The sequence below is a fragment of the Pelodiscus sinensis genome, chromosome 12 (assembly GCF_049634645.1).
Source record: "Pelodiscus sinensis isolate JC-2024 chromosome 12, ASM4963464v1, whole genome shotgun sequence".
Taxonomy (NCBI): Eukaryota; Metazoa; Chordata; order Testudines; family Trionychidae; genus Pelodiscus; species Pelodiscus sinensis.
The window spans coordinates 18,115,429-18,134,122 of record NC_134722.1 but is presented as its reverse complement, the minus strand read 5'-3'; the positions used below and the strand labels follow the sequence as shown (position 1 = coordinate 18,134,122).

General features: G+C 36.5%; 1 protein-coding gene across 3 annotated transcripts in view; it reads left to right on the top strand.

Annotated features, from left to right (window-relative positions):
- Positions 1-16,230, top strand: part of CDH11 (cadherin 11) — a 117,768-nt gene extending 101,538 nt beyond the window's left edge. For all 3 annotated transcript variants that reach the window (XM_075940037.1, XM_075940035.1, XM_075940036.1), the window contains 6 exons: positions 2,603-2,856; positions 3,864-4,000; positions 4,184-4,305; positions 5,054-5,171; positions 13,627-13,878; positions 14,894-16,230. In XM_075940037.1, coding sequence (XP_075796152.1) covers positions 2,603-2,856; positions 3,864-4,000; positions 4,184-4,305; positions 5,054-5,171; positions 13,627-13,878; positions 14,894-15,390 — 1,380 coding nt within the window. In that variant the 3' untranslated portion in view covers positions 15,391-16,230. The remainder of the gene's footprint in view (positions 1-2,602; positions 2,857-3,863; positions 4,001-4,183; positions 4,306-5,053; positions 5,172-13,626; positions 13,879-14,893) is intronic.
- Positions 16,231-18,694: the final 2,464 nt, after the last annotated feature.

Genomic DNA, 18,694 nt, shown 5'->3' with positions numbered 1-18,694 from the left:
ATTCCATATAGTTCTGATATATCAGATAATGTTGAAAATGATTTGACAGCTTTTCAATATAAATGGACATTTACTTTTTTGCTTATGAATGAATGTGTGTAAACTCATGTGTATCTGCCATGTTCTGTTGATAGCATCTATTCTGAATTAATTATTCCAGTTTTTCAAGGTTGTTATCTGATTATTACCTGATTTTTGATAGTCTAACTAATTATTTTGTCATTTGTGAAAAACAAAGAGTATTTTTTAATCCAAGCAGCATTTTAGATAAGTGTATGTCCCACAGACTTTCAGATATTATCCCCACAGCATACTTACTCTGTCTGGTAGGTAACACAACTCTCCCCATTTTACAGATGGGGAACTGAGGCACTCAATACCTCTGGCCTGGTCTACATTTCTGGGAAGGTCAAAGTAAGATACATAATTCAAGATATGTAAATTATGTATCTGGAGTCGACTTATCTTACATTCCCATCCACACACTGGGAGGTCAACATGAACAAATGCTTCTGACAACCTCCCTTACTCCTTGAGAGGAGCAGGAATACCAGCGCTCATGGGGGCACCCTTTCAGTTCAATTTAGTGGGTCTATACTACACCCTCTAAACTGAAACCTGGAAGATCAACTGTGGCAGCATTGATCTTCTTTGTAGTACAGACATGTCCTAGATGATTAACTCAAGATCAAACACAAAGTCTGTACCTGAGAAGGGAATTAACCCTGGTTCTCTAAAATCCCAGACTAGCACCCTAACCACAAGACTATCCTTCTTTACTCTGCTGGTTAAGATTCATTCACTGTTCTAAAGAAGATAATGTGCATTTTGATGTGGTTTTCCCTTTGGGGGCCTTAATCTGAGCATGTGGAAGAGGTGCAAGTCTTTTTCTGTTCTGAAGGTAAAAATTATCTATATCTACTTGAAGATGGTGCTTTACTTTTGAGATGGTGAGGCAGTCACTGCTTAGAATACTGATAGTTATTGTGCTGCTGTGATGTTGTTTGATTGCTCATTGTTTTAATAGCTCTTCGATTACTATGTCTGCACTGCTTTTTTAGCTATAGCTAGCACATTATCACTGCCTGCAGTCCATTCTGTGCTGTTAGCATAATTTGATAGCCACAGTTGGCACCTGCCTCTCAGACATTTAAGGACATAACCATACTGTGGCTTCTAATACTGAAACATTACAAGCTCTCTATGTCAGTGACACATTGCAGGTACACCATAGATAGGATCAGTCATCTGAAACACAGAGAATAATTCCTACTGCACAGGCTGTGGTGCGGCTTATTCCCTTTATATTTCTAAAGTGCTCTGAGATTCTTGGATAGAAAAGCTATAGAAGTACAAAGAATACCACTATTACTTTTCACACTTTCCCCACCATTGTGGGGATAATATTTCTTCATTAATCATTATTTCTATTTACTTTTTGAAAAGTAGCTGTTCATTAGATGTGTTAGGACAGACACTATGCCAAATAAAAGTGCAATTAATATTTAGCGAAATTAGAACTCACTGTCAATTGACTCACATCAGCCTCTCCATTCTGACCCTTGCGATGACATTGAGTGCCAGCTCACCACCCCATAATGTCCATATGGAAGACAGATGCAGCTGCTGAAGGATTCTTCCACAGTGGGGGAAAATCCTAGTTGATATGGAGCCACTATAGCACCTTCTATGCTACCTTTTGCCCATAACGTATAAACATAGACCATAGACTATAGCAGTGTTTCTCAAAGTGAGACATGAACCCACTTTGAGAAAGCTGCTACCAGGCCATTCTGGTTTGTTTACATAAAGGCTCCATTGGTACGGAGCCTCGTGGCTCACATTGGCTCCGGTTTGCCATTTCTAGCCAAGGGGAGCTGCAGGAAGCGCAAAGGGCCAAGTAAAAAGTCAATTATGGATCTTCAATTCAGACCCTAGTGCAGGGATAGTCAATAGGTGGATTGCAGGCCAAATCTGGACAGTCATATGCTTTTGAAAGGAACACAAAATGTTGTTATTTTGTTTTGTTTTTGATTATGATCATAATAATGAATAATAAATAATTAATACATTTCTCTTGAGTCTGGACTTTGACTATACCTTGACTAAGAAATCTGAATCTTGACAAAAATAATGGATTACACTGCCCTAATGCCAGCTGCCAACTGACCTCAAGGGACTGCCCACTAGCTGGTGATAAGCAGACGCAGCCTGCTGCAGACACATCCTTATTGCACTTTGCCCCAACATATTCTCTGCGTTGGGGCTTTAATTGGAGAAGCAGCAGAGACTCTTGCTTCTGCAGGGATCCCCAGCTGAGAAGATGTGGGTGGTTCCCTAAGCAGCACAACACGCACAGGACACAGTAAGGAATGTTGCCCAGTATGTTAAGTTTCTTTCTCAGTTCTAGATATAGTGTGTATTTAGCACTTACATTCAGCACACATTTTAAAGGCTTCGGGCACAAGAGTCTTTCCATATTAAGAGCTATGCCCACATCTGTTTTACAGGGATTCTACTGTCACATTCTAAGGAATTATCTTCTACATTTTAACATTGGTGGCACTATCCAACTGACGCATCCTTCTCTTATGTCTTACAGCTCCTAGATTTTGAAACCAAAAAGTCCTACAGTCTGAAGGTTGAGGCAGCCAATGTACATATTGATCCTAAGTTCATCAGCAATGGACCATTCAAGGACACTGTAACTGTCAAGGTGGCAGTAGAAGATGCTGATGAGCCACCCATATTTTTAGCACCAAATTACATCCTTGAAGTACAGGAGAATGCGGCAGCTGGTGCTGTTGTTGGGAGAGTACATGCCAAAGACCCTGATGCTGCTAATAGTGCTATAAGGTATGCTTTATCATTTAGTTCTATTGTTTTTATAGAGAGAATCAAGATAGTCAATTATCTTCTTTATTTGAATGTATTTTTTCATTCATTTTGCACATTTTCTCATATTTAGGACATATTTATTGTACAATCTGTTATATCTTTGTCTTCATACCAAAACACCCTAGTCACTATTACAAGGTAGATATTCTATAATACTGTCAGACATACCAATTTTTCAAGGATGTTAGAATAGAAACAGCTGTAGTAGCACAGATACTACTGTGTGGTTACTACTGTCAATTGCTACACAGATATGCACACACACACACACACACACGTGCATCTATGCATAACTGTTAACAATACAGTGAGGGTATGTCTACACAGTAAAGTTATTTCAAAATAACACTATAGGGTAGAGATACCCTGAGAGAGGTATGAAGTAGTATTTGATGTGTGTGTTTTCTGGTGTCATTTCCCTCCTATTAACTAAGATATCAAGTTATTTAGAAGAGTTTCAAAATGAAGGTATGAAAACCATAGCAAAACAAACTGTAGTGTAAATTAGAGATGTTTAGTACATCACTAATTTTAAATAATCTAGCAAGTGGTAAATTCTGTAATGTTTTGAGTGTTCTGAAAATTAAAATAATTAAAATCTCTTATTAATAAATATGGACCAGTGAAAAATATAAGTATCTCAATATATTTTATAGATATTAAAATAATTTAGACACAATCCAAATGGTATTATTTAAGGATTTCAAAGAATACATGTTTTAATTATCTATACTTTGTAAAAACTTGACAATGAAAAATGCCTCTGATACATAGACATTAATAAATAATGTAAATGCATTTTCATTAAAAAGTTGGTGATAAAATCCATTAATATGCCCGACTTGCAAGCCTGATACTGCAAAACTCTATTAAAAATAATAAGAAACACACTGTTGAAGAAAAACCGAACCATCAGTCTGCAAAGTAATTCTTTTGTCTCATTCTCAATTTTCATTTTCTTCAAGGTATTCAATTGATCGTCACACTGACCTTGAAAGATATTTTAGTATCAATCCAGAAGATGGTTACATTAAGACCATAAAAACTTTGGATAGGGAAGAAATTGCTTGGCATAACATCTCTGTCTTTGCCACTGAAGTCCGTAAGTATTCCAAGGAGGATTTCACATCAGTGCTGTTATAAATACTACAGTCCTCCTCACATTGTTTATGTGGGATACAACAGCTGGAATAATACAAAGCAGGGATAATTTTTTTACCTTTAATCAAAGTATTATAGCTTTGTTTGTCACCATTTTGTTTTGTTTTTTCACTTTTTTTTATAGATAACCGACATCAGGAAGCCAAAGTTCCTGTAGCAATTAAGGTTCTTGATGTCAATGACAATGCTCCAAAATTTGCATCCACCTATGAAGCATTTATTTGTGAAAATACTCAGAGCAACCAGGTATCTCTGTCTGTTACATTCCCCTGATATGGGAAGTTCTTTATTCCTGGGATGGATCCCAGTTTTGTAGAGAAGTTGAAATCTGGATTGCTATTTTTAAGTTTTGGCAAACAAATAGGCATATTTTTGTATTTGACATCAAAATTGAAACATAGTGGATGTGCATGTGTATATACCCACATATTAATTTATTTCAAACTTCCATTGAAAGCAAGAGTAGAAGTTAGTTTTCACAAGAATGGGGACATGTCAAATATTGGAGAAACACTTTGGCTTCTATGACAGGAAGCACAGAATTGTAGTTACAGGGTGTAGCTCACAAATTTATCCATTCATACTCTGTGTACATATTACCCTAGTGCAGATATCCATTGTAGCTTGTGCATAGGATTACCTACAGTTGGAGAATGGGTTATTTTATTAACACTACTTTTATTCCCTATACGTTTGCCAGGGTTTGGGGAGTTTTGAGGGTGGGAGGAGATTATACTAATTTCCTCAGCCCTGCCCAACTTTGAGCTCAATATTATATATATTTTAAAACATTTGTATTGACTAAATATAGTAAGAGAAATAGCTGACTGTTCTATTTTTATACCCATATTACATTGTTAATAATAAATGGTATTTTTTTTTGTTTTCCTTTGGCATTCAAAAATCACAATATTGGAAACAAAACCTTTTTGAATGCAATATATGAGTACATAACAAAAGCACTAATTATTTACAAGCTACTTTTCTTTTAAAGCCATTTATTACAATTACTGCTGATGACAAGGATGATGCAGCCAATGGACCGAGATTTATCTTCAGTTTACCACCTGAAATTATTCACAATCCAAATTTTACACTCAGAGACAACAGAGGTTAGTATCAAGGTTCATCATATATTAGTGTTCAGAGCAGCAAAAGTAGAAAACAAATGTGAATTATAATTTTATACAACAGTATTTTCATTAACCCTAACTGACTGATTGCTTTTGAGAATTTTGCACGCAAAAAAAAGGCAGAAAATAAAACTGATAGTCAGAGACATTGTTTGGAATAATTTAGTGCCTGTTTACTGGCCTTCTTATTCAAAAATATATTTTATAAATTGCATGGAACTCTATACAATAATTGATTTGGCATTACATTCACAAGAATAGGTAATAAACAGAAGATTCACAGATCTCTTTAGTGAAAACTAATAGATAGTCCACAATTTTAGGAATTCATCATGACGCATACTTGGCTCAGCATGGGCCCTAGGATCAGTTGAGAGGATAGGTATGACATGGTGTTTTTTCACTTAGTTGCATTTGTTAATTTATGGATATCCCGTGATTTAAATCTGAAGTAAAAACTGCCACTGCAAGCTGGGCTGAGGGAAGGAGAATGCAGATCCAGTTTTTCAGTTTAATTCACTATCCAGATGAAAATCAGTCCCCATATCTAGCTTCTGCTTCCTGCTTCTAATGCACACAATGGCTATGTCTACATTGCACTGCTCTTCCGGAAAAAGCTACGCAAATTGCAAACTGCAATTTGCGTAGTTTTTTCTGCCTTTTTTTTTTTGAAAGATGCTTTTCCAACATTTGACCCATCTAACTGGGCCAAATGTTGGGAAAAAAAACCCTTTTTTGGACATCCCTTCTTTCTCGTAAAATGAGGGGTACAGAGATGCTGAAAAAGTGCATCTGCTCTTCTGAAAAAAAATTCGGAAGAGCATACATGTTCCCTGGATGTAGCATAGTTTCCGAGATACCTCCAGTATCCCAGAAAAACTCTGCAGCATAGACATAGCTTATATGGGATGTTTTTGTAACTACATTAGCCAGAATAAGATGAGAGAAACCCTCAGGAGATAGGCATTGTGTCCCCTAGCAGAAACTCCGTGGGAAGGTTGTGGAAGCAGGGGAGAGAGAAGCAGAAAAAAGTCATATCCATCTTTATAAATGTCTCTATGCTAATTTCATAATTACAATAGTGCATAAAACATAATACACTTAAAATTATAAGCATTTAGCAAATTCATTTTAACATGGTAATTTCCCTGTAAAAGCAAAATTGTTCAAATTTAGAGGAAATTTGTTTAGTGAAAATGAGCTTTAATTATTGAGAAGAAACATGTTTGTTTCCAAAAATTGTGATCTCCGTTGCATGGGTTTAAATCATACAGCTAGAGGAATTACTCTGGACTAGAATCAGGATAAAAGAGAACACAATCTGATTACTTACATACAATAAGAACTTTTTATCTCAAACATTATAACATTTACAAAACGTCCTGTATCATTGTGATATGATTTCCTCATTTCTGAACACTGAAGAAAAAGTTAATTTCAGAACTTCCTGGTAGTTTTTCTGATGAAATTTTTAAAAAGTATTATGAATATCAATAGCTAGGTTCCTCAACATAGCAATTGTACACTCAAATGAAGTGGGTAAAGTATATATTTACTCTCCATTGTTAAAAAAGGAAAGAAAAAAGGAAAGTAAAATTAGTTTGATGCATATTTTTAAAATAAAAATAAGTAAATCAATAAAAAAAATCCTTTTCAGCTGTGTTTCACTTTTTAAGATATTTTAGGGAAGTATATCAAAAGAGGCTAGATTGCATGGAAAGATAATGGACTAGCCTTTCACCTTTGGAGACCTAGCTTCAAACTGAGATTAGCAGCTAGTTTGGTAATATCAGCTAAATCTCTAATGGATATTAGTGTGTATAACAGATCCACCACACAGTTTGGCACCATGTGGCATAACTTGCAGTCTATTCAAGAGTGGTTCAGGACTAAAATAGCAGGGCTATCCACATGTCAGAACTGAGAAACACTGAAACAGCTTCAGGGCGATGATATCATAGTCTCAGTTGTATTAATCCTTCATTGTCCAGCTATACCAAAAGAAGTCAGGAGACACTTGGTATAGATTTAATCAAGCTGCAATTTTATTATTAGATGTCTGAGACTACCCAGCAGATAACAGAGTACAGTGCAGGTAAGCCCCTGTTTATTCTGCAGTTCCCTTTGGGCCTTCTACCTGCTACTACCTCTTTTTCCATCAAAGTCCTTCCAGCATACATATTTCTGGGTCCTTACCGTACCTGGGGGGCTTTTGCCAGCTTGCCCTCTTTTCCATCCAGATCCCTCCAGAAAATCCATTGCAAGGACCTTATCATTCAACCCTCCTCATAGGAGGGGTAATATGGGTTATAAGAAAGGGGAATTGGCTCCCTGCTCTTACAACCATAGAAGCCCCAAACTCCAGCTACAGTCCATTCCTTTAACTAACACCTCCTTTTTAAGTCCTTTACCAGGCCATTTACCCGGTCATTGGATATCTTCCCTATGTAGCACCTACACTGGACATCCACCACATGGAGATGCCAGCAATTAGCTGGGCTACCTCCCCACCAAGCCCAGTTGGATTTCCAGACTTCTTCCCTGACCTTTTTTGTAGCAGCCCAAAAACATGTTACTGCTGCTAGTTTGAAAGATTAAGCCCCATTCTCCCAAATGCATTCAGTTGCACTCTGTACTATGCAAATGATTGACTCCTGCAGCTGGTTTGCCAGTTACATATCTCACATCAACCACACCTTCCTGATGGGCCATGTAAGTGGGCAGCCTGCTGGATCTTCATATGCCTCATCATACCAACAGCTTTCGCTTGTGTTTGCTGCAAGCTCCTGGTGCAAGTCACCACTCTGTTGCATTGAAAACAAGACATGGCATCTGTTCTTCCAATATTCAATCGCTGCCATGTGCTTAGGAGGAAAAGAGATATTAAAGGTTGAAGTTTGGCAATTGAGCATATACACCACTGCTAATCAGAAACGCATCATTTTATTGGGAGGGAGCTGTAATACGCCCAGACTTGTACAGTGGTGTAGCGAGAGTTCAGGGGGGCAGTTGCCCCCAGGCACCATGCTAGGGGGGTACCAATTTAGTCCCTCTCCACTCGCCTGTCATCCCTTGGCTCACTTGAGCCTCCTCAGCTTGTCACTGCTGGCTGGAGCCTCCTCACAGCCCCCAGGCCGACCCTTCTCCATCTCCACTGGCAGGTTAATGTGTGCAGGGGCCCAGCCCCAAACTGGTGGAGGCAGGGGCAGACACGATACAAGCTCCTCCCCCCAGGGTCAGGCTCAGCTGTGCGCCAGGTTCGGGGCCCCTCTGCGTGGCAGTGGGGGGATGACAAATTTTTCCTTTTCCCCTGGGCACATAACATCCTCGCTTACACCTCTGGACTTGAGTTCAGCGCCATGTCTAGGTACTGAAATGTAGTGGAAGGACCCTCATTTTCAGCCTCTGCAGGGCGTACCAATAAACATTTTGCCAAGCCACCTGGTTCCTTGCAGTATTAATGGAGTCATTGTGTGGGTGTGATAGGTGACGTGTAACTGGACATTCCCTTGAAGTGCTGTTGGGGACCAAACCTGAAAGAAGAAATCCTTAGGTTTACTATAGGCAATTGATTATTTTTATAACAGACCTTGCCATCTAGTCCCCCTAAAAAGGAACGACTTGCATAGTGCCCATAGCAGGTTCAAAACCCTGATAATCACACCTTAAGAGTAGGGAGGTTGGATGCTGCTTTACCTGCTGCATGGAGAAAGGAGTTTCCCACTCCATGGCTTGCACCTATAAAGTCTTCTGCCCTTACATTCCCTGTGGTGAGTGAGTCAGTGCTGCAAAGCTAACAACCACCCACCCTGTTGTAGAAGTTTCTTCCTTTTCTCCTCCCTCACCCAGCCACAAAGCAGCACTGCCTTCTTCCAGCAATCCTGGTCATTTATACAAGCATCAAATTCATCTTTTTTGGTTTCTTTTCTTTTTTTCCTTTTAATGAAAAAGTTAACCTACATAAACAAAATGGTTTTATAATACAAATGTGAGTAGTCCTGTGAATATAGTATCTTTATATGACACCACTGAAATACTTTATTTTACTTTACTTTATTTTAGGTCCCTTGAATTTCTATCCATATACTTTTGTTTTAGGAAAAGATACACAATGTAATGAAGTTCTTCCTACATTTTACTTTTTTAATTTACTGTCTTCCATCATTTCATACATTCTTTGATATATTCATGTATATTTTATAAGACAAATTTAACTGAGTGGTCAATTTAACACTTTTTTTATTAAAAAGGTGACGTTATGGATGATAGTGAAAAAAATTAAAATTGTAGGTACTTCTAGATAGCAAACCCTTTCAGAGTGTGTTACAATTTGCAAGTCAGATGATTTATGTAATCATTTAAAGTTTCTTTTTCATTTGTAAATCAGAGTACTCTTTGTATCATACCACCTCTTTCATAGGGAATTGCTAGTTTCAAAGAAAAAAATGGCTTTATTAACTTTGGAGAACAGTTAATGAATACTCCAATATTTAGGTCTATTACAGGACTTTAAAGTGAATACAGTCCTATAATTATCATTTAATAGAGTTTCTTTCTACAGACTCCTAAAAGTAATTACATATTGCAGTAATCCAGAAAAAGTAATCACATTCTACATCCTTTTAAAAGCCTACTGTGTTACCAAGCTTTTCAGCTGAGGCTATTTTCCATAGAAAACATGAGATAATAGGGTATCTCATGCTGTGATAAAGCATCAAATTACTTTTGCTCTGAGTGTTTACTTACATTATACCATGTAAATAAACAGTACTGTATTTTCCCATACTATGTATAGGTTTTGTGTCCTACTCTACTTCCCCTGAGGTCAGAGTGGTTTTTGGACTTGACTTCAAATAGAGCAGTAGCCAGTAAATGGTATTTTGAAAAGAAAAGAGTGACTCATAATTAATAGTCATGGTTCCTCCTTTTAACCCTCCCTCCATCCTGAGCTGAGGTACTGTTAGGCAGAGATTCACCCAGTGCTGAGGCTAACACAAAACCAGTTGGCCTGAAACTGGTGCATTAGCCTTAGGTTGGGCCCTTTGCACATGGGGGAATTTGCTTGTCATAGATGGGCTATAATGTTCTGGAGAATCACGGTCCAATGCTGCTGCCAGAGAAGGAGGTAGCTAAATTCCCTTTATCTCCGTGGCAGCATGCTCTGATCATCAGAGCCACATGTTTGATAGATGAGTTTTAAGGGCTCTAGTAATAGACATGGGCTCTGAGGCAATTCTCCTTTGTTTCTTACCATGGAATTTTTCCCAGTAATAATCACAGTCTGATACTGATTCCAGGCAATGACAACCAAAAATCTGTTTGGTCTTCCCTGGTCAGTCAGCACTTTCACCCCAATGCAGCAGATCATTAGGCTCACCCTGCAGCAAGCTTCTTGTTATCAAACAACTTTGTGCTTTTTTTGTGTATAAGCAACAGAAGAGAAGCCAAGCAACAGCTACCTTTGTGCAGCAAAGAACTTGGAAAAACTCCAAAAAAGGAAAATAAAAAATGGAAAAATGAATATTGATGGATGTGATACAATTTTATCTATGAACTCCAGTTGTTTCACCTAGATTGGTGATCTAATCAGAATTTGGATACATTAATCTAATCACCTGAATTTGGATACATTAATCTAATCTCTAGCTAGAGAATTCTCCAGGGAATAGCAACTGGAATAACTCAAACATGAATGTTCTGGAATGGACTTCAAAGATTTGCCTTCTTCTGTAATGTATTGTGGCAAAATGTATTCCTTGAAATTGCCAGCCATGCAGCTGCAATATGGTTCTTTCAAAATGAGTAAAGAATACAACTATAACCTGGCACAAATATTTAAGTTCTCTTTCCGGTCCTAATGCCATTTACCTGGATTACAGTTAGGCTCTGTTTTGTCATCAAAAGGCACAGAAAGGACGAAAAAGCAAGAATGAAAATATTATCTTGGATTGTATGTTACTTTTGTCCTGAGACATTAAGATTTTGTTGTGTCCTATGCACATTATTTTCTTTCTGAAAATGAGAGCTGCTCACAGGTAGAACAAAGGAAGAAGTAATGGGTATTGGACTTTACAATATTTCACGTGGTGTTTTGGAGTGGCTTTCCTTTTTCTCTTTAAAAATATTTAAATGAGCATCAAAGTTTTCCTAAATCCATACTGTATGGCTCCCAGTTCATCTTTGAAAACTATTTTTACGGAATGTATCTTTTAATTATTTTAAGCATTTATCCAATTATTTTATTAAACTTGCAAATTTCAAATCTTATCTTTTGATCACAGCTCAGATACATATAAGATTGCCTAAATTGCCTGAAACTTAGTTACTTTTTTCTGAACACAAAACAAACAAGTCTAAGCAATTCACTTTATGACTAGGGAAAGGAGATTTAGACTTGTTTGGTGTTAGACAGATCTGCTTGGTAATTAAATTGTTGTGATCTTGGTATAAGGTAATCAAATCAGAAAAGTTAATAGACAATCAGAAGTTATCAATTGTCAGAGTTTTGATTATCTACACGGTACCATTTTGGCATTTGCTTGGGTTAAAAGCAGGGTGGTTTACTGTCTCTTCTGTCCTATGTCTGGAATCAACTGCATCCACTGAAGGAGAGATAACCCTTCTTCATCAGTCTGAAAGCTCTTTCACCATGAGGGTGAACTTTTTTTGGAAGAAATGAACTATTATTCACAGTGTGCAAATCACTACATTAGACTAAATATCAATGGACACTTTTTATATTAAAAATGTAAAAAGGAAGTTAAACAAGGCTGAGACACATTGGAAGCCACCTTTCAACAGAGAGCAAATTGTTATGACCACATTCTAACCCCCTCAAATTTGAAGATTATCACATCAACACTGCCACCATTGAAATTATAAAAACATAAGTATTCAGTGGTACAAATAGGTTTTGAAATGGATTAAATAATACCTGCAAAAGCTATACATATTTTTAAAAAATCAGAACTTTTATTTGTCCACCCTTGTCCATGATTTTCTTCTTTGACACAGTAACTATGGATAGGGAGAATGCAGTGGACATAATATACCTGGACCTTAGAAAGGCTCTAGACAGAGTCCTACATGCCGTTTTGATAAGTAAGATGGAGAAATGTGGACTTGGCAGAACTACCATTAAGTAAATACATCATTAGTTAAATAGCCACACATAATAAGCAACTATTTTTGGAATGATATTAGATTGGAAGGAGGTCTTGAGAGAAGTTCCAGAAGAATCTATTCTGGGTCTGCTGTTTCACACCTTTGTTCACAAATTGTGAATTGTTGAGCATCATTGTGTAATTCAATAACTCTTATGGGGGAGTGTAGGGATCAGCATTCATATCATACTCCCCATCAGTCAAGCAGGGAAAGTAATGATCTAGCCAGTAGACCAAATTCAATGATAAATTCTGGTCACGTGCCACCTGCGATATGTTGCACATATGCTAAGAAGCATCTTATATTAATATATACTGTTAAGCTTTCTAGGATCAAAGAGTGGTAAGGAAATATTGCTCATTTAAATATGTTCCAATGAAAGGGACGTGTGGAATATCGGGGACCAATTCTGCCCTGATGTATTGTGTACATTTTCCTTTGATTTCAATGGGACTTGCACTCATATAAGAATATTTTTGATCAAATCTATATAAAATCTAATCATTATAATTCCACATGGAGATAGCCTGAGCACAAAGGACCTGATCCTAAGCTCACTGAAATCAGCGGGAGCCTTGCTTTTCACTGACTCCATTGGCTTTGGGTCAGGACCAGAATCAGCATAAGTGTAATGTCAAGGCCCAATTCTGCAGAGGCTTGCTACTTGGCATAGTGCGTAGTATTGTGAGTTGTGCTATGGGGTCCATTATTGCTTGGTTTGATATTGAGCATCACAATTAGCATCAATAGTTTGCATGATTGAATTTTTTTGGTCACACATACTGTTTTAGCAAATACCCACTCATGCAGAAAACATGAATTACCACTGTAAATATTCCAAATAATCTAAGCATTCAGCAGTATTTGCAACCATTTTTTTAACATTGCCTTATCAATAAATGCTTTGATTGTTTTTGTAGTGCTGCATTCCCTTATGAAAGATAATTAAAAGGTGAACACAAATATGCCAAAATTGTAAAGACAGTAATGCAGGAAAAGAATGTGAAATGCAACCCAAAAGGGCAGGACTACATTCTACCCCTTGTATTCCATATCCTGCCCTAAAAAAATAGTGCAGTACCGCATGTAGGAACAATTATATTTAATTTCTCATGTGTCATTAAAAGTGGGACAATCAATTTACTGTATGTAAATACAGCAATAAAATGGTCAAAGCAATTGTAGCAAAATGTCATTTCTCAATATTTATGAAGTGGGTAAGTCTGAAAAGAAATTGAATGATCAGAGATTGTCTTGTTTGTTTAAACAGATAATACAGTGAGTATTCTTGTTAGACGTGGCGGCTTTAGTCGACAAAAGCAGGATTTATACCTTCTTCCTATTGTAATAAGCGATGGTGGAGTCCCTCCAATGAGCAGCACCAATACACTTACTATTAGAGTCTGTGGCTGTGACAGCAATGGTTCCTTGCTCTCATGTAATGCTGAAGCTTACATCCTCAATGCTGGACTTAGCACTGGAGCTTTAATTGCCATTCTCGCTTGCATTGTGATTTTGTTAGGTAAGAAAAGTTCCCTGCCTATTTATGTTTTTTTGATTACATTGCAATATTAACTCTTGAGTTGGCCACATTGGAAATACTGTATTTTCCACTCATATTTGGTATTCTTCACTTCCTTTTGCTGGAGCTGAGGCCCTTGTTAAACCAGGTAAAATACTCTGTGCAGAGAATGATACTAATTCCATGATACGCAGTTTTTGGTTTCGCACTCTTTGCTGGATGACACCTTGCTTATTGAGCTCAGCCTGGAATAATTAGTCATGCCAGCTCTTTGACTCTAATTTCCCTAGTGTTGAAGGGGAAATAAAAACAAATTGATGACTTTAAAAGACCTTAGAATAGAAGAGCAGTAAAACACCATACATAAATATGCTGTTCTGGGGTCATCTACTTTTAAATATTCATGATAGTTTAGAAAAAATGAGTGATGGACAAAAAGTCACGTTTGTCTTCCTCTATTCATGTTATGAAAAGGAAGTTATTGAAATCTGGGACAAGAATAATTCCTATTTCATTGCAGAAGCAGGGTGTGGAATTAGAATTCAGGTTGGGTATTGCAGGACAGCAAATGTTCATTTCTGCCTTTCAGTCTTATAGCTGATAGGGCTTCATATCTCAAGCAGGTCCACCTTTTTTCTGCATAGTTGGTGTTGCATGCAATAACAGATCAGTGTCTATTAGGAGTCCATCCATGTGGTTTCCAAATAAAAGCCTTAAAGTAAGCATGCAGTAAAGCATTGGTATCCCAGAAACCTGGGCCTGGTTCAAAACCTTGGATTTGAAAACCCTCTGATCTCGATCTAGGGAAATATCCCATCTGTATCTAAACTTTATATGTCCCAGCCATTAAGAGCATCTAATAGTACATGACATAATTTTAATTAGAATGTGATATCCTTTAGTTACTGAGTAAACTTTCCCATAGATAGGTCTCTGAAACCTGCTAAGCATTTATAAAAGTAGCGTTAGTTTGGAAATTAGCCCAACTTACACTCTTGCTTTTTTTCCTCTGTAGTTATTGTTGTGTTATTTGTAACACTGAAAAGGCAGAAGAAAGAACCATTAATTGTTTTTGAAGAAGAAGATGTCAGAGAGAACATTATCACTTATGATGATGAAGGGGGCGGAGAGGAAGACACTGAAGCCTTTGACATTGCTACTTTGCAGAACCCGGATGGCATCAATGGGTTTATTCCTCGGAAAGACATAAAACCTGAGTATCAGTATATGCCAAGACCAGGGCTTCGGCCAGCTCCTAATAGTGTGGATGTTGATGATTTCATCAACACAAGAATACAAGAGGCTGATAATGATCCGACTGCTCCTCCTTATGACTCCATTCAGATCTATGGCTACGAAGGAAGAGGCTCAGTGGCTGGTTCACTTAGCTCATTAGAGTCGGCGACAACAGATTCTGATTTGGACTATGACTATCTACAAAACTGGGGACCTCGTTTTAAGAAACTAGCAGACTTGTATGGCTCCAAAGACACTTTTGATGATGATTCTTAACGATAAAGTTACAAATTTGGCCTTAAGAACTGTGTCTGATGTTTTGAAGAATCCAGAAGAAATGTAAGCAGGTATTTTTTTAAAAATCAAGGAAAGGCTCATTTAAACATTTAAGTTTGACAAAGAGGATTCCTTTATTAATATTAATAATAATAATAATAATAATAAAAAGGACAGAAAAGTGGTAAATACTGTGAAGTACCTTTTCTTACAAAAGGAAAATATAGAAGTTGAGTATCAACTTCACTAGCGAAAAACCCACTTGTGAAGTACAAAATATTTAAGTGAAGGAAAATTCTAAAAGGGAACATACAAACGAGGGAAATCTTTTCTGTATTATGAACATCTAGATCTTTTATGTCAAAGAAGCTTCCACACATTAGAAAAAAGATAACAGTTCTGAGCTGTAATTTCGCCTTAAACTATGGACACTCTTATATGTAGTGCATTTTTAAACTTGAAATATATAATATTCAGCCAGCTTAAACCCATATGGTGTATGTACAGTACAATGTACAATTATAATGTCTCTTGAGCATCAAACTTGTTACTGCTGATTCTTGTAAATCTTTTTGCTTATACTTTCATCTTGAACTAATACGTGCCAGATATAAAACTCTGTCTTGTTGCAGTGGGAGGCGCCCTATTTCTATGTCATTTTTAATGTATCTATTTGTACAATTTTAAAGTTCTTATTTTAGTATACATACAAATACCAGTATTCTGACATGTAAGAAATGTTACAGCATCACACTTATATTTTATGAACATTGTACTGTTGCTTTAATATGTGCTTCAATATAAGAAGCAGACTTTGAAATAAAATGATTCTTTTTTTAATTCTTGTTTTGGTTATTAAGCATTTAAGAAAACATGTAGTGTTTCTAATGTTCCATTTATAGTTCTGACTAATTTACTACAATTGTGATCTTTTAATATCCCTATTTATTATGTGTTTGTAGTTGGTTTATTGCCTTGTTAAGTGATTATTTAAAATCAAAGATGTTTTACAAATGTTTTTAGATAAGAATCTGTAGTGTCTGGTGAACATTTTGTACCCTCTCTATCTACAGCTTGTGTCTGCTCCCAGAATACAATAACACTTTTCAACCAAAGTTAGTGTGTTCTGGGAGTAAATTAAATATTTCCCATGTAATATGCATTTATCTTATAGCCGAGAAATTCCATGGATCTCCTAAACAACTTCATACATGAATGGAAGTAAGCTGTACTTACAGTTTACTCCACATTTGTTAATTATAATATCCTTACTAAGCTCTGTGAGTTGCAAAAGACTTAAATCTGACCCACTTTAGCTAAAAATTCCTTAAATACTGTTCTACCTGGCAATTACCTTACCTGAACATTAATTATGGTTCTGGCACTTAGAAATGTTTTTAGTTTACTTCAGTGAAATTGCCTCATCTACAGCTAACAAGACATTTTAATTTTAATACATGAAATAGTGAATACTTTCAGAGTTGGTCTTTGTAATGTATGTTTTTAATCTAATAAAATTGATCTATAACCTTTTTTTATATTAGTTTGGAATGGGCAAGGGATCAAAATATGTTCTGTGCATCAACATTTTCAACATCTGTTCACAGCTGTAATTCTGCTAAATTTAATATAGTTTTCTGGTAAGGGTCAGAGATCAGCAAATGCAATATGAAAAGAGGCAATAAATAGCAATGATATAAATTTTTCCATCTTTAATTTTAGAAATCCCAACCTTGAATTGCAGTTAGGTACCAAACTGCATAACCTTAGAGGAAATCTTACTTTTTTAATGTATTCCTTAACTGAAATCCCCATATGTATTTAAATTTAAATCTAACTATTAAAAATTAAAAAATATGTATTTTCAGGCATATAGTCATAAAATATTCACTTTTCCCATTATAGCCCTATTTCAGTTTGCTGAAGGAGCAACTTCATTATAAAGTGTTTTATTGTAATATTTCACTTTATTATATGCATATCCATTCTATATAATTCTATAGTTTATTACTTCTTAACTTGGTTCAAATTTCCTTGGTTGTTGATTTTATTGATTTTTCTATGTTTATAATCCAAAGAATATTTTGCTAGATTTGCACATTTCTCCAACATAAATTTAAATAATAATAGAAATTAGCAATTTACAAATTAACATAGAAAAATATAAAACTACTGGCAAGTTTCCATCTTTATCACTGGTGTTTTTATTTCACTATTGGGCAAGGTTTAGAATTAATAATTGCATTTTCTACATTTATGTTTAATTTTTTTAAGAAAGGACGTTGTCAACTAAATTTTTTAAAATAGTTAAATAGTTTTAAGTGTTTGGTTTTTAGTCTCTGTTGTTTGTAGCTCTCTCGTAGAAGCTTGGAAATAAATTTTCTTTCCCTGCTGATTTTTGTCCTTTTTCATTTGGGAGTCTCTTCCCCTGCCTCTCCCCAAGTGACTAGGAAATTAGCATAGTTCTTTATTTGTTAACAGATTCTACCTATGAAATTCTGTGAATGGAGTTTAATTAATTACCAACTGCGGAACTTCCACAAATGGTTTGTTCCTGAAGGGGGAAAAAAGTGACATTTGTGTGTGATAATCTCTATGATTCTGGTCTCTGGATTCTACATCCCAGATCCTTATTAGCTATGTCTTAGAGCTAGTACAGCTCCCTCATATTTCGTCAGTGCTGAGGTGGCTGTAGATTGGGTTAGAGTTCCTGATGTAACTGGACAGACTATGGGCTACTGTAATTTGTGAGAATGGCTGTAAGAAGCTGAAGAACATGGAACTTAGTGGTGGTAATACACATTATATGCCCAGAAAATAATGTGCATAAATTCTCAATTGGCACAGCCCAATATCCATTAAATTCAGTGGAAAGATTCACATTGGCAAAGCTTTTGACAAAGTCAGTGTGACTATGAGTATTTTAGGGAGAGGGAGCCATGCAGAAAGAGTAGCAGATATACTGATGAGGTCATTTTAGAAAATATGAACTCTTTAATTCACACAAGCCTTGCCTGAAGCATCATTCCTAGAAAAATTAGCCATATGTGGTGTTTGATGAAAGAAAATTAAATGTTCATTCCTCTATGCATATGCAGATGTGGTCGTCTTGGCCAAGTCCACAGCCAGTGTTTTGGCTGTGGTTACTGTGTTTGTGCAAAGGTTAGAAAAAACCGAACACCAGCTACATCAGGTATTACTCTGATTATAAAATGTCCACAGCACATTGCATGCAGAGATGTGTTCCTTCCTCTCACCAACAGCACACAGTAATTGTGTATGCAAGTGTGATGCTCGTTGCTAA